Source organism: Cydia pomonella, chromosome 4 (assembly GCF_033807575.1).
Source record: "Cydia pomonella isolate Wapato2018A chromosome 4, ilCydPomo1, whole genome shotgun sequence".
NCBI classification, from domain to species: domain Eukaryota; kingdom Metazoa; phylum Arthropoda; class Insecta; order Lepidoptera; family Tortricidae; genus Cydia; species Cydia pomonella.
The window spans coordinates 508,814-526,469 of record NC_084706.1 but is presented as its reverse complement, the minus strand read 5'-3'; the positions used below and the strand labels follow the sequence as shown (position 1 = coordinate 526,469).

General features: G+C 38.3%; 1 protein-coding gene across 1 annotated transcript in view; it reads left to right on the top strand.

Moving 5' to 3' along the window:
- The first annotated feature begins 9,596 nt into the window (after positions 1 to 9,596).
- LOC133516792 (uncharacterized) overlaps positions 9,597 to 17,656 on the top strand; it is a 28,980-nt gene continuing 20,920 nt past the window's right edge. The window contains exon 1 of the mRNA XM_061849748.1: positions 9,597 to 10,451. Coding sequence (XP_061705732.1) covers positions 10,262 to 10,451 — 190 coding nt within the window. The 5' untranslated portion in view covers positions 9,597 to 10,261. The remainder of the gene's footprint in view (positions 10,452 to 17,656) is intronic.

Genomic DNA, 17,656 nt, shown 5'->3' with positions numbered 1-17,656 from the left:
GCAGGACCGGAGCCAATTATCTGCCTTATGCCTGGCTCCGGAACATGCTGCGACACAACACCAAGGTAAAACACCAACCGTACTGGTCTAACCTAGGCACGTGCAGGCAGGCGAAGGAAGCCCTCCCGACAATCGACCCCGGTTTGTCGAGGAGGCTGAGACAGCTGAAGAGGCCACAGGTCCGGCTTTTGACTGGGGCCATAACCGGCCACGCCCCTCTAAACAAACACCTACTAACACTACGTGTTACAGATAGCCCCCTCTGCAGAGAGTACTTGGAGGCAGAGGAGACAGCCACCCACGTCATTCTTGAATGCCCACAGGGCAGAGCCATCAGCATCAGAGCGCTCCACTTTATTGTTATTATTCGCACGAGATGCACACCATACTGTAACGCACTAGACACTGACTGAGAGACAGGAGGCCCTAGTGCGCTTACCCGCTTGACAGAAAGGGATAGCAATATGCGGCATAATTACGCTGTCTCCGCGCCCCTTTGGCCCGGCATTATTTGAAGGCCAACGTAATTTTTGTACGGTCGTATGTTCATACGCCTCTTTGCCGCGACGCACTTTGAGGATAGTTGGTAAAAGTTTATGGTCGTATGTATGTACGCCTATATAGCGTGACACTATTTGGTGGTTCGCACTGTCACATGAGAGAAGTATGTACGTACGCCTTTATACTCCGATGAATATCGGGGACTGAATGAAAATATCACTTATACGCCTTCAGTACGGCTTTTTGGAACGACATAAAATTATGACTGTCTATTATACGCCAAATGATTTTTTAATTATTTACTTAACTAATTGTTATGATAAAATTATGAAAAAAATTGTGCTTACGTATTGTTACAAGACGAATACGATGCCGTTAAAAACGAAAAATGGCATTTTTGCGTATACGCCCCTTTGGCCTGAAGCCCTCGATATAGTATGGTAAAGAATCCACATTGAATAGACGGTATAATTTGTATAATTTTATCAATAAATGTAGGTATGTTAGTACAATTACAAGTACACACTTGTAACTGTACTAAGATAACATACCTACATTTATTGATAAAATTATACAAATTATACTTTAAAATACCGCACTGTACCTACCATTTTAAAGTGTGTAGTACGAAGGAACTCATTTTAACATGTTAATGCTATATAGTTATATTGACAATTAAAATTTTCAGTTGACGACCGTATTTTTAATTCAGATAGCGACTAATGAAAGTAATAATGAATGATCGGATAGAACTACTACGTACCCACAGGATTCGAGAAAAATGAGCAAAATCCGAATGAATTCATTCTGTGTTCACGTTGTTCATTTATTATTAATTCGGAGTGCGAGTGAAAGATGCGAATAAAAATACCCAACACTGTTAGATTGTCTCACTAATGAATTTATTTTTCACTTTTGGTTCTCCCACTCGCTAAACTCTCCTCTCCTTTTACTATGGAGTCGACCACCAAATCCCGAAAAAAAAATACTTTTCTATAGAAAACCTCGATGTCTGATAAACCAAAATGTATGTACACGGTAAAAATAACCGAAACGAATCCTATATTTAAATCCCCGCGGTGGGAGACACTGTATATGTCATTAGAACGTGCGAGAATTTTTCAGACGTTTTCTGATTATGGTATTTCTAAAGAGAATTCATGGTTTGATTTCAAGTACCTCACCTACATCAACGAGGGGTGGGAGGGGGTTAGGGTCGGCAACGCGCATGTAACTCCTCTGGAGTTGCAGGCGTACATAGGCTACGGATACTGCTTGCCATCAGGCGGCCCGTATGCTTGTTTGCCACCGACGTAATATTAAAAAAAAAGTGACACATCAATATGTTATACTTAGTTTCTCAGTACTACTACAAAAACTTAAACCCGTGGTTGTGTATTTTGGGTCCTTAGGTATATTTTCTACTATTTAGGTCCTTATATATTATACTTATCCTTACTTATATTATTAAAGCGACAAATAAAGACCTGTACTGGCGGCTTCTTCGTACAACGTATCAGCATTGCGTTTCAACGAGGAAATGCCGCCAGCATCCTTGGTACAATGCTTGAGGCTAAGGGCCTGTTTTAGATTTAAGCTAGTTATATGTAGTAACACCACTGTATATATCCATTATGTATAATGTTATTGTAAATAAAATATGGTAAAAAATGCGACAGTGACTGTATCTGTCTGTTACCTCTTCACGCTTAAACCGCTGAACCGATTTAGATGAAATTTGATATGGACATAGTTTGCGGCCCGGGGAAGTAGATACTCGTATATATGCCTCAAGACTCTGCGAAACTTGAGCTCCACTCACTGCTAGCCCTAGGGCCCTGTCAAGATAATAAATGAACAGTGCTCGCTGAATCTGAGAGATGTTAATTAATTATTATTTTGATGTCGCCGACATTCCAGGCAGCGTAGTCAAGAAGTCAAGTCAATCGTCAACGCTCCGTAGCGAACGAAACGCAACTATATCTGTCGCATTAATTCGGAAGAGTGACAGAGAGATATAACTACGCTACGCTACGGAGCTTTAACAATTTGCATCTTGTCTTGACCCACCCAGTTGTCTATATATATAAATGTGTATATTCTGACTGACTGGCGTCATCAACGCAGAGCCGAAACTACGAGTAATAGCTAGAAAGTTGAATTTTGCATATCAGTACCCCTAGTGTAAATAAATTCGATTTCGAAACGTGACGTACGCGTTTGCGTTTAATCTCATTTTGTAAAGGATTTTGAGTTTCCAAAACGTCCCGCTTGGCGCGCTCTTTCTAAATCCAATACAAAATGAGACTAAACGCAAACGCGTACGTCACGTTTCGAAATCGAATTTATTTACACTAGGGGTACAGGTTACATTTACAATAAAACTCGATTTTGGAAAATAAATCCTATCCGCCAACACGATTTTATCGATTGGAAACTTGATTTCTTGATTTTCGCTCAATAGAAACATCGATCACAACATGCTAAAAATAGAATATGCTTCTAAAAATGCGTAATTTCATTCAATTATGATCGAACTCAAACCGTGGTTTGGTGGGAACCTGAATCCACGGGGCCTTAAATGCTACAACATGATAGTAGTGATGGTCTACTATAAATCAGCATATATAATCACATAGATAGATTGATTATCTACCTATCATATATAATAACATACTTACCACAATATGATAATACGGAAAAATTTAACAACATCTCGAATTTTGGTACAAAGTAGGCACATTTTACGGTACTGTGCCACTCTTGTGGTTATAATGCAACGTTTTTCATCAGTTTCGGAAGAATGAAGAGAGCCTTTACAAATAAAACTCGTTTAGACTACTGTTACATAAAAGCAGCCCCTAGAACATTAAACATTGTACGGAAAGGAAAGGGAACGCTATTTCTCTTAATTATTTAGGTTTATATCCATTTATCCAATAATGTAGCTAGAACTCAGAGTAACAAAATACTGTCCCATAAATTTAGCCACATTTTAGAAATCTTGGAATTCTAACAGTACCTTGCATATATATTATTTAATCAATTGTTTATTTTTCTTGTATATTTTTACTGAGGTATGCCAATAAAGAGTATTCTATCTATCTATCTATCTATTTTCGAATTGTGTAAATTTGTAAAAGAGCACCCCCATTTCTATTCTAAACTGGGAGATATGCCCGACGATTCGAATCCCGTTTCAAAAATAATTTGATCCAAACCAAGTCTAAATTAGTAATGCATAAAAATGGTCCCTACCCATTGTCAATTAGAATTTATAATAAACTACCTAATCACATAAAAAATTAGCTAAATGATAATAAGTTCCTAAAAAGTTTAAAGGCATTCCTCGTAGACAAAGCATTCTACTCTGTAGGTAAGTGAATATTTGGACTCCGGAGGTAATGTTTAGTATTTATTCGTGTCGACCTCTCTGCCACCCTTACAGCCGGCCGCTAGATACATGACGTATATTAAATAGTGTTATTAGGTTAAGTAGTTGATTAGTTGGTAAGTTTATTGCAGTGCCCTTACAGGGTTGTGTTGAAACATAACATAATAATCATAAGATATTTTGGTACACACAAAGCAATGATTAAATTAAATAAAATAACACATAAAATATTTTGAACATACAATATTTCTAGTATAATAAATGTATACATAAGATCGATATATGATTCAATGAATACTAACCATATTTGACGCTCTGAAGAAAATACTAAAGAGCCGGTCAAGGGCAAAATACGGCCTCAACCATGGCTGCGGCCACAAAGTCTGTTATGGCACATCAAAAGGCTCGTTCGCCCGCCTCTCCTAAATAACAGGGTTAAGGTGCAGTGAGTTCAGAGCGCGTAGCCAACGTGTCAATCGTTAACGCTCCCTAGCGAACGAAATGTAACTGTTACTGTCGCAACAATGTGGAAGAGTGGTAGAGAGAGATGACTCAGCTATGTTACTGAATGTTAACGATTGGCACGTTGGCTAAGCACCCAGGTCCTTCCGCGAACGCAGCTCGCTGAGCACTGAGCGGACGGCCGTGCGTTCCCATCCCCAGCCCATCGCGGATATTATTGTTAGTGAAATGTAATTTTTAACAAAAAAGTAATATTACTATAAAAGTAAGATCAGTTCGAACAAAAATAAAGAAATTCACTTTAATAGGTTTTGTGCAAAAAGTTTTGTCCACCGTATTATTATCTAAAAAAAGCGGCACGATTTTTCAAAAACTATGCTAGTTGAACCCACTGCACCTTAATACCTTGTGTGCTCGGCTAAATCTAATTTAATATGCACCGATTAGTGTCCAGAATACCGCTGGAAGCTCGAACAGTACCGCGAGCACCAAAAATTCTACATTTGTACGTCTACGTCTTTGTCACTCGAAGCAAGAGCCACAGAGATAGGCATAGACTTTCTTCGGACTTATAGTCTCGCGGTAGCCCCCCATGGCGGACAGGAAGCGACAGCTCTAGGCCTGGTCACGGCCAGCTCTCTTCGATCGTTTTACTATCACCTCAATTAATCCGTGCAATTTTATTTAAACTTAGTGTTAAGTATGTTCGTCATGTTTATTTTATGTTTCTTTCCCCTTTTTCTGTTACCTTCCGTGATTATTTCGCACTCGATGGTCTCATCGGAAGATCAGCGCTGGAAGTCGCCAGCAACATGCTGAGATGAGGCCATTTCGTGACACTTTACTCTCACTATGTTCTCTTTTATGTCTGTCTATTACTGTTTGTGTGTTTATGAATAAAACAAATTCTATTCTATTCTATTCTAATTACGTACATACATCATATATTTTAGTTGAAAGTAGCACCATATATACTGTATGGTATATCAAACCATGTACGACATAATAAAGCTCTAGAAAATTAGAAGAAAAACGTAAACAGCAGTTACTGTTACTTTTCATACAGTTTTTAGGGTTCCATACCAAAAGGGTAAAACGGGACCCTATTACCAAGACTCCGCTGTCCGTCCGTCCATCCGTTTGCCCGTCCGTGACCAAGCTGTATCTCATGAACCGTGATAGTTATACAGTTAAAATTTTCGCAGATGATGTATTTTTATTGCTGCTATAACAACATATACTAAAAAGTACGGAACCCTCAGTCGAGTCCAACTCGCACTTTTCGGGTCTGGTTTTTATTTAATAAATAGGACAAAACTAAAAAAAGTAGGTGAATTGACCGTGACGTCACGTGTCCTGTTTTCATATACAATCCATAGTGGCTAATCGTTTAGAAAGTTCGAAAAAGAAACCGAATTGTCAAGCAAATACCCTATTATTCCCACTGGGGTTGTGTAGGAAGCTTTTCTATTTAATCAGCCTTTTAAATGTTTTCACACGGATTTGGGATATCTTATCCTGTTTCGGTGTGTTCGGCCTTCTACCTTCATGTTTTGTTATTTCTTACGATAATATCCGCCGAGTTTCTTGCCGGTCCCTTATTGGGATACCCTCCTACAATTTAGGAGAGATTTAATTTTTCTCGGGTCAGAGGTGTGTAGGGTAGCCGTAGCCGGCGTAGCTTTATTTGACGTTCATAAGCGCATTGTAATATGCCAGCTTGGGAAATAAACTATCTTTGTCCTTATCTTTAATATTCTATGTAAGTAGATAACTACTGTATATAACTACTTTTGACATAAGTAAGGCATACTTAACAGTATTGAATGATTCAAGGTTAGTTTCACTAGACTTAAATCGAGCGCGATATAAACCGTGGTTACCTTTACATGCATGTACTGCGTCGAAAACTCGAAATATCGGGTGCTCAAAAACAATATAAAAGTTAATCACGGTTTATATCCCGGTCGATTTAACACATTGAGTGCCGGGAACCCGTTTGGCGGGCGCTCTATTCGTAGTCGCTTTCCTCTACAAAGCGGAAAAACGCTAGAATCAGCTACGCGTGTAGCGCTACGAAAACGTTGGCAGTGAATGCGTTAAGTCTATGTAAGGCATAGCACTGTCGCATGTGTAAGGATATTGTTTAGTTTATAAGATATTTAGTAATTATAATACATTTTTCAGGATTAAATAAGTTAAGTAGTTATACGATTAAAAGTATTTGTTACGATAATGATTCCATCTTGAATATTGAACGATTATTCGGGAGACGATGTTCGTACGATAACGGACGATCAATAATTATAATGGTTACTTTGATTGTATTGTGAGCTGGTCAGTACGTTTTGTTTTGTTAGAACTCGAGACAATATAACGCGTGTCTAAAGTGTACCTACTATCGTGTGGTTAGTTAGATTGAAAGAGGTTATATTCATTGTGCCAAATAAATGTATTTTGATCACACCTACCGTTGTTTTAATAAAATGGTTAGACCCCTTATACATGTGAGCTTATTCATGCCTAACACACCATTATGTGGGTAGAAAAAGACAAACATTCAACAAGGAGTTTTAGTCGAAGGGTATCAAGTACCGGCGGCTTCGCGGTCGGTTTCCTGACACAGCGAGGTTGGGTAATCCAATTTCACTCATTTCAGCCATAATAATTAATATGTTTTTAGGATTCCGTAGTCAAAATGGCAAAAACGGAACCGTTATAGTTTCGTCATGTCCAACTATCTGTCTGTCCGTAAGTCACAGCCATTTTACTCTGAAATTATAAGGTATATTTTAATTAAATTTGAAACGTATATGTATTTTGCCGCTACATAGATTAGAAATAAAAAAATTAAAAATACTTTTTAATGGGGGCACTCCATGTAACTAAAAGACGAACCTAGCGTTATCCCGGTCTTTGCCAGGGTCCGCTTTCCTACTTGCTTTCCTCCACTTTGCGCGAACCTGGGCATCTCTACCGGGCAGGGGCCGGGCCGGAGCTTGCGGCGCTTCGTTTTCTATAGACCGATAAGCCATCATAGAAAATGACTTATCGGATGTTCCTGCTCGGTCTAGGGTGAGTTATCCTTTACGCTCATATGTGCTTTCACGACATCGAGCCATCGCGTTTTTGGTCTGCCGCGGGGTCGTGGGGTGCATGTAAGTAAGAGTGAAAAAAAAAACAAATTAAATCAACATGTGGCACCTCTTTAAGGCGCAGGGTAGGGCAAGGCATTCTCCATACAAACCTTGTGCAAGTTTTATTCGTTAGTTTTGGCACTATATCATTTAATTTAATTTTTTGCTTTTAATATATTGGATATACGCAGAACTTGATGTAGACATTTTTCTTTATAAAAAAAAAAATACAAAAAATAATAATACATCAAGCCTTAGCTAACAGAAAAATAAGCATATTTACCAAAAATAAAAACTATAGCGCAAACCAAAGCGCAAACACAAACGAAGAAAACGCGCACAAAGTTTGCATGGAAAGAGCTTGCCCTACCCTTCACCTTAAATAGGTCTTTAAAAATAGCATTGAGATTAATAAAACCTATAAACGGCATAAGTGCCGTGCAGATGCAGATACGTTTTTTGCTCTTACGGCTTTTTAGTAGGTACGATTCATTTACATTGTTCCTCAGGGCGCATTGGGCGCAAAGTCATACGCAAACGCAAACGATACTTGCCTTTTACTTGATATTAATACGACAGAATCAATTTTTTTTACGGTCCCACTCACGTATTCCAGACCTTACGCGCGAGCTGTTTCGGATGCCACTTGAACCATGAAATTAATATAACTCGTGACAGTTTAAATTCGGATTAAGCACATCGTGCTACAACGGTAGCGACCCCTAATATGACGGGTGTGTCATATTAGGGGTAACGGTAACACAATGTGCACACAATTATATAAAATCATAAAAAAACTATTATACACATTCTGCAATGCCACTTGGTAACATTAAATGACATAACGTAATTTTTATTATACGATGTTTTTGGTATATTATAATTTAATCTAAATCTAATAAGATAAGATATCTTTATTTCATTATATAATACATTATAAATTTGCCTTAAATCAAACCTAAAACGCATTACAATAATGATCGTCAGAGATTATGTTCATGCAAAGGAATACCAGTTATGTATAATTATTATTCTAGTATGGTATATTACAATTATTATTTAGATCAGTTCTATACAATGCAGAATAACGTTTCGTCAAACACTACTACCTAATATTATATATGGGTCATAGCTCAATAATTGGGTATACATCATAATTCATTATTTACGTTAATATCAAATTCGGAATAATCGTTGGTCATATACTCTTTAACGCTGTACAATGTGCGAGACAACAGAAGTGTTTACCCGTATACAGAATAAACTTTCACTTTCTATATCTTTAATATTGTATGGTAACTTATTATAGAGTTCACATCCCAATAGGGTCAGGTAAGCGCCTACTCATCTTCAACCTATATTTAGTTGGCATAATATACAATATGCAGAGAACGCTTGGTGTGACAAGGATTACATTGTGATCGCAGCTTAAACTGTTTGATATTTTTTCTTACATATAAGATTATTTCCATTATGTATACAGAGATTGAACTTAAAATACATAATTTTTTAAAGTACTGTCTACATGAATCCCGAAACTTAGCTCCCACTTTTTGTAACTTTAAAACTCGCTCACTTTCAATTGATTTAACTGAAATATTGCCTATTTAAATATAATTTTGCTGTTTTATAAATACATATTGTAGATTGCCTTTACTTTTATAATATTTTTATATGTATACCGTAATATTTTATACAATTTTAATAAGCATAAGGACATATTGTATAACACGTTTTGACGTGTTGTTTTTTTTTTTATACCACGACGGTGGCAAGCAAGCATACGGCCCACCTGATAGTAGCCTATGGACGCCTGGAACTCCAGAGGTGTTACATGCGCGTTGCCGACCCTTTAAAAATCTGTACACTCCTTTTTTGAAGAACCTCATACTGTAGACCCTCGGGAAAATAATAATTCTACTAACCTAACCTAACCTATTTTTTTGGAGATATTCGATACTGTGGGAATCGGATTTTTACTCTAACCTACTTTTTATTAGACATCTATTCGATTCCGCGAGGTCGCAGTTTTAACCTAACCTGACCTACCATTTCTTCAAAAGTTTGAAAATGCTGCCAGCTACAGTCGCCATCATATATCGGAGTGGCCAAGGTTCTCACAAATTCCTAGAATTCCCAGTATTACGTGAATGCTATTTTGTGTTTGACTATGTATTTATTTTAGTAATTAGTTTTTAGAATATCAATTATGTTGCTTATGCCCTGACAGAGTAACCATGCATGCACTTAATACATGTTAACACCTTAATGTAACCATGGGTCTGCAAAAAACGAAATGAAAAATTAAAATAAATATCTGAATATTCCAATATTGTCAAGGCCCTAGAGTTTGTTCAGATATTTTTGAGTACCTCGGCCGCTCGGATGTATCTGATTGTGACTGTTCAACAGGCACACCCACCCATCATCCCGCTATCACGCACCAAACCTTTTATCAATATTCGTGTCTACGCATTCCTAAAACGATATTGTTTCATCGAATTGAATTCTTATCAGCCAAGCCTTATAGCCAAATAAATCAATCAACGAGATATTAATAAATAAAACTGATTGATGGACCTTTATCAAGTACGTACAGTATTGATTGACTCAATTACGATACGGTTGAGTTTTTTTGTATAAATGAGGCGTAACGCTCGATTATATTCGAATATAGTCCATAGCTAAGTTGTTAATTGAGAGAAGATCTTGGCATAAGCCCATATTTGGGTTGCCCTTGTTTTTTGTGGACGAATCTATTCAGGAAATGAGGTGGCTGGGGTATGCACTGGCAGCGCTAGCGGTGGCGGCGGCGACGCCGGCCGCGCTGCCCGAGCCGGGGGAGCTGGCGTACGCGCTCAGCGCTGATGAATGGGATACTTACCAAGACGCTTGGCTAGCCAATGAGTACCTCAAAAGGAATGCCAACGCTACCGTCACTGCGAGTAGTAACTCTGGTAAATAATTCATGATTTAGATATTTTCTCATCATCATCTTCCTCGCGTTTTTGTGACGGTTTATGGGAGCCTGGGGTCCGCTTGGCAACTAATCCTTGGCGTAGGCACTAGTTTTTACGAAAACGACTGCCATCTCACCTTCTAACCCATTCGGTGCAGCAGCGGTAAACCCAAACTTACTGCCAGCGCTTTACGAGTCATATACTTCCCGTATATAGAAAGCCAGATTTGCGGCACGATCTACATTTTCCCGTACCATGTCCTGACTTTATAGGTCCCTGTAGACCTGGAATATAATCAATTTGAATTAAAAATCATTCTGATCAATAGACTATATCCCTGTGTATATACAGCTGCCGTCGCCCGCGGATCTGTATAAAATTCCAAAAGATATAGGCATTTTTGAAAACCCTTAATTTTACAGGAATATACTTCCCTTGCCGCACAGGCCGTATATAACACTAGTGATGGGATACTAAAGAATCGATAACGACTTTTGTAATCGACAAAATATTTATAATCGTCATCGTGTCTGTGCGTAATGAAAACAAATATTATTCATTTTTATATAATTATAAACAGGGGGCGGCCGCACTGTTAGAGTAATTAATTTTCAATATAGATATTATAGTCTTGAATTGTCGCATTAATAAAATGTTGTATCGACGCGGAAACGTGGACAATGCGCAGCACTATGACCAATCTAAGGGCTATGTACCCGCCTTTAAGTGCGGTACGGGGTGATGGGGTACGGAAAAATAGTACCGAAAGAAAAAAAAAACCGGCCAAGAGCATGTCGGGCCACGCTCAGTGTAGGGTTCCGTAGTTACTCTTCCGTCACAATAAGCTAAACTGGAGCTTAAAGTATAGTAAATTGTTAACCAAGGGATGAAACGGTACCTTTCACGCGAGTTAAACAAATAGGCAAATTTGCATAATCAGTACCTAATTAAAGTAAGTCTTTACTATAAAGGGGAAACTTTTTGCGATAACTCAAAAACAGCTAAACTGATCATGTCCGCTATAGTTTTCATTTAATGTCTTTCTTAAGCTCTACTTCCACGATTTTTTTCATATTTTTTGGACCTATGGTTCAAAAGTTAGAGGGGGGGGACACATTATTTTTTTCTTTCGGAGCAATTATCTCCGAATATATACACTTTATCAAAAAATGTTTGTTGAAGACCCCTATTAGTTTTGAAAGACCTTTCCAACGATACCCCACACTGTAGGGTTGAAGCAAAAAACAAAATTCACCCCCACTTTACGTGTAGGGGAGGTACCCTCAAAAAAAATAATTTTTAGATTTTATTGTACGACTTTGTCGGCTTTATTGATTTATATATCCATGCCGAATTTCAGCTTTCTAGCACTAACGACCACGGAGCAAAGCCTCGGACAGACAGACAGACAGACGGACATGGCGAAACTATAAGGGTTCCTAGTTGACTACGGAACCCTAAAAAATAGCATTCAGTGCGTTACGCAAAAATACTTACCGTACATTTTTTTCTTTACAAATGGAATATACTTGAAGTAAGAATATCGGGAGTATAGTCATCTTTGTCTTACTCACACGGGATCATAAAAAAGCCACCGCCGCACCGGGGGTAAGACAAGCGCAGATAACTGCCGCACCGGCGAAAGGTCAAATACGGCCAAATGCTTCCCGTAACGCAGCTAATGTGCTAGGCCTTATTGGGATCAGTGCGGTTTTGTGTGCGGTAAATTTCCGAAAAACTCATTAGTACGAGCCGGGGTTTGAATCTGCGACCTCCGGATAGCAAGTCGCACACTCTTACCGCTAGGCCACCAGCGCTTTTGATTCAGATATTTGCAAAAAGTTTAAATCCAAAAATGTTATGACTTTTAGGTGCTAAACTAGTATTTTTTAAACAACTTGGATACGATGTCGGCTGTGATCTCCATACAATTACCTTAAAACGCGAAATCTATCAACATTGTATTGAGATGACATCTGTCATCGTACCCAAGCTTTTTGAAAAATACTATAGTCAATATTGTCAAGGGTAATTTAATTTTCTCATAAGACCCCCATTAATCCAGTAACTTTGTCGCCTGAAAGTACGGGGTTATTTTGCGTCAATTCCGGTAGTTCTGATTTTTTGCACACTTGTTTATGATGCCAATGAATAACCCAATTTTGTGACCTCAAGCGCCTAACGCAACTTTGACAATTTAAATTTTTTTTAACCGCGAAAACTTCTGATATTTTTTTCGATTCGGGCAGTTATAACCCTAATTCGTATCAGTAATCCTAAGAAACTGTTGGTAGTAGCAGTCAAATAGGTACAAATACAAATAATTTATTTATAACGCCCAGTTACATGTCATGAACATGATGGTTTTCATATCATTAGGTACATATTCAATTGAATTATTACACACTTACAACCCCTCAGGTGTCCATGGGCGGCAATAATCGCTTACCATCAGGTGATCCGTCTGCTCGTTTGCCTCCTCTATCATAAAAAAAAAATAAACACATTTAATTTAAGTATCTATGCTTTATAAAGGTGACTAGATTATAATAAATAATTTTTATATGTTAGAGAGATCGAAGAGCTCGTCTATGGAATAGAATGTATTGCTAAGAAGCCACTTGCGCAATTTTAACTTAAAGGCCACCGCAGAAGCTGCATCCATTTTTAGGGTTCCGTACCCAAAGGGTCAAGAGTCCGACTCGCACTTGGCCGGTTTTTATTTCATCCGGTAGTCTGTTGTACACTGATGGGCCGACGAAGTACACCGACCTTTCCTTTGTAATGTATTTATTAAGGTCTTGTATATACCATCAGCTATCTAAAAAATAATTTTACGCACAGGCCGCACAGCCTATTGTATTAAATTTCTATATGGACGGGACCTTAATGGCCAACTCATTGTTACTTGCTTGGGTATTGTATGTTTATTAAAGTAATAATTTCATGATGCTTTATCATTATTATTAATAGTAATAGAGCTATCAGAAAAACAACGTACAAATACAGTTAAAGATAATATTAAGCGGCATGTTTTCGAAAAACAAATAGATTAAAGTATAGGTAGGTAATAAAAATGTACGAACTCGTTTTGATAGTGAAAACGTTTACGTTATGTTTATGTCTTGGCCTAGTAGGTAGTGCCTGCCCTGCCTATGAAGCCGATGGTCCTGGATTAGAATCGCGGTAAGGACATTTATTTGTGTAATAATGAGCACATATTTGTTCCTGAGTCATGGATGTTTTCTATGTATTTAAGTATTTGTATATATTTATACATATACACGGTGATTTCTGGGTCGTGATCCGGAACCACTTTTTCTGACTCTGTAAATGATCCACATTATCATATAGTATAGTATTTGATTAAAATATAATTAGTGATTTTTTTCTTATTTTTAAGTAAAATTAATCTTATACTAAGTAATCATGGTCACCCTATGACTTTTGACATACGCTGTATGGAAAGCGACAAGACGTCACATTGAGTAGGGTGACCAAATTGTATGCAAAGATGTTTTTTTTCTACTGGTCATCTGAAAAATAATCATCATTATTGGTGATAATAAATAATCAGCAACATCATTAGGGTCGTCTTTGAATTCTGTACGATGTATAGTTCTCTTGCTCCACGACCCCGAAATCATCCTGTATATCGTTGTCCGAGTACCCACAACACAAGCCTTATTTGCTAATCGTGGAATTTTGTTAGTCAATTTGTGTAAGAATGTCCCTATAATATTTATTTGTTACTGAGTTATCAATGTTTTCTATGTACGAGTATTTAAGTATTTATCCACATTCTACATCTATTATATTTATCCATTCGATAAATTAGAAAATATGCAGATCAGATTTAAAATTACTTGTCAACCATAAAACTAAACTGAAATGTAAAGGTAACTACAGGCTTCTATTCAAAATTTTCAATATTTACCAGTTTAAAACATAAATACCTACTTGCGATACATATTCATAGCAGCCTAGAGCTTGCGAGTGTCTCAGCGGATTTCTTAATACCGGTTAATCATGCTTATACATATTACAAAAGCTCGAATTCGGGAAATTTGGGAGTGTAATTTGGACACCACACTACCTACCAAGTCCATATTGACCGTTTGGAGAAAATTCAAAACATTTTTTTTAAATCTTTGTTATAGAACAGGTACTAATTTTGAAAATTCAACGTTGGCGGCGAAACATTTTGGTGTACCTTCCCATTACATTTTAACCGTAGGATATACTAAGACGTTATGTTTTTGTTTAAAATTCTAAAAAATATTATTAATTGTCCTAATCTACTAAGATTAGATTAGTTACTTTCAGTTGTCCGCATCACCCCTTACGCCCTCGGTCGCTGTTTCATATTCGTTTTTCGGTCAAAAACTATTCCAGGCATACCTTTTTCAGACGAGTTCCTAGTTACTATAATAAACATCTATTCGAAGTATATTACTTTCAAAATTCGTTGGCTAGTCTAAAAAATATAGTTAAACGTAAGTTGTTTTAATATATGAGTACAGATATCAGTTATTTTTTTCTATCTGATTCAAAAATTTGCATTAGCTATATATTTATTTCAGTTAACATAATTTATAATTTATGAACCTCCAGGTCTTTTTATTGTATTTTCTTTTTGTTGTGGTACATCGTTTGTATTGCATTGTTGATATGTTTATACGACTGTTTGATTTCTAAATAAATAAATTTAAAAAAGCTTTGACTTCCGTTTCTAGAAATAATAACTACTACGGGGACAGAATCCTTAGGAAATAGTTATTTGTTTTACAATGAGGCAAAGTTAACATAGATTTAAATTAAATTTTATTATTTTCACGTCTTATTGTTTCAGGCAAACTATTAAGTAAGTAAAAATCTGTTCACTGCACCAACTGGTAAAAGCCCTCTGGATTGTTCAACGACTAATGAGAAAGTTGTATTTTATCCACATGTGGGGCAAAGTAATATGATGCAAATGTTGAGTTGTTAAAAATAATTTTCATATATTGTAGTAATTAATTAACCTCCAAAAGTCAACCTCATTTGTTGAGTTTTGACTATATCTAAGCATACCACTTTATTTTAATAAATAAATAAAATAATGAAAATCTATTACATATATAATATAAAATAAATAAAATAAAAAGCCTTTTTATTCCATAACCACTTCTCAAACTATTATTAAACTAAATACTATTCTATACTAATCTAATAAAGTGTTAGGACCCCCTTCGGGTATAGGCCTCCTCCAACCTCTTCCACCGTTCTCGGTCTTGTGCCCCTGTGAGCCAGTTGTAATAAAACCAGCACGTCCGTTCTAACGCCATTTATTTGCGAACAACCCGAATACCCACATCCCATATTTATCAAAAGATTATATGATTACCTACATTACACTCCTCTACGCTAAACATATGAACTAATGTTCTAGGGAACCTTTTAACCACCGTCTATTGAGCTGGGGACGAATGTCATCTCAGAACGAGCCCAACATGATAACTTGCAACTGCGAAAAATTAAGTTACATTAGGTAAACGAAACTAGTATATAATAATTTAGTAATAGGCGGTTAAAGGGTTTAACAGCTTTTACATTCTAAATTTTATAATTAGGTTTATTTAATCGACACTGACGGATTGGGCGAGCCCGGGCAGGTGTAGAAGCACGAGGAGAAGCAAACTGCCACTCCGGTGAAGCCGGAGAGGCGCTGCCAGAGCTGGCGGTCTGCGCCGTGCCGCGCGACTCGTCCGCGGAGGCCGCCGACGTCTCCGCCCGAACCCTCACCGGTGTTACCGGTGTCTCCGCCGATACCGAGCGATGCCCTTGAGAATCTGTGCCAAGTGTGTCGGATGGTTCTATTGCCGTCGTGGTAGCTGCGAGAGATAGCCTACCGTTAACTGACCGTTTCCGCAATTGATCGATATGCCTGTGTACAGTTTCACCATCATCTCCTAAAACTTTATAATTGCTCGGCCCTAGAACATCTACTATTCGACCCGGAAACCATTTTTCTCCCTTCAAGTACTTCCTATACCAGACCGCGTCCTCCATCTCTACACTCCTACTCACTCCTCCCGCCGCCTCCTGCTGCCGCTGCTGCGCACGCCGCACGTGTCCCTCCCTGTCCGGTTTAATTGTGTCTAAACGCGTGCGTAAACGTCTACCTAAAAGAAGCGTAGCCGGGGATTCGCCCGTAGTGGAGTGTTCTACATTTCGGTAATGTATCAGAAAGGCCCATAATGCCCTCTCCACGTTTTGGTTTTCTTGCAGTGCCTTACGGATCACCCGCTTTAATGTCCTAACTGAATTTTCCGCTAACCCGTTTGACGCCGGATGATACGGAGCTGTAAATATATGTTCAATGCCATAATATTTTGTAAAATCATCGAGTTCCTTTGAAGTGAATTGCTTGCCGTTATCACTGACTATTTATTTAGGTATGCCGAACCTACTGAACAATTCGCACAGCCGATCTATTAACCCTCCCGCTGTGGTATTAGTGACATTAAAGACCTCTATCCACTTAGACATAGCATCCACTACGACTAAATACGTTTTGCCCCCTATAGGGCCCATGTAGTCCAAATGGAGGCGCGACCAGGGTCGGTGAGGCCAAGTCCACATGCGCGGCGTGTGCCGGGCTGGCGCGTCCGCGTGCGCCGCGCACACCGCGCACGCGCGGCACACGCGCTCCACGGCCTCGTCGATCCCCGCCCACCATACATAACTGCGAGCGAGCGCCTTTGATTTGACGATTCCCATGTGAGGCTCATGAATCATAGTTAATATTTTATCTTTACATTTTTCTGGTACCACCAGCCTGGGACCCCACATGACGCACCCTAGTTCCTCGTACAACTCGTTCTTCCTATTGAAGTATGGTTGTAAATTCGAAATCTCACATGATTCGGGCCAGCCATCCCTAATGTAACTTAAAACCTTAGATAGCAATGGGTCACGTGCAGTCTCTCGTTTAATTTCATTATAATCTAGCAAGAGTGCTTGTTGAACAAAGTGCAAATAAGTTTGTTCCGGTGCCGATAATTTGTCTTGGCTCTTGGTACTAACAGGTAACCGCGAAAAACCGTCCGCGCCGTTATTATCCGTTCGCACATATTCAATATCAAACGAGTAGGCCGATAAAATAATCGCCCATCGCTGCATCCGACTAGCTACCATAGTCGGTATACCGGTGTTGGGTC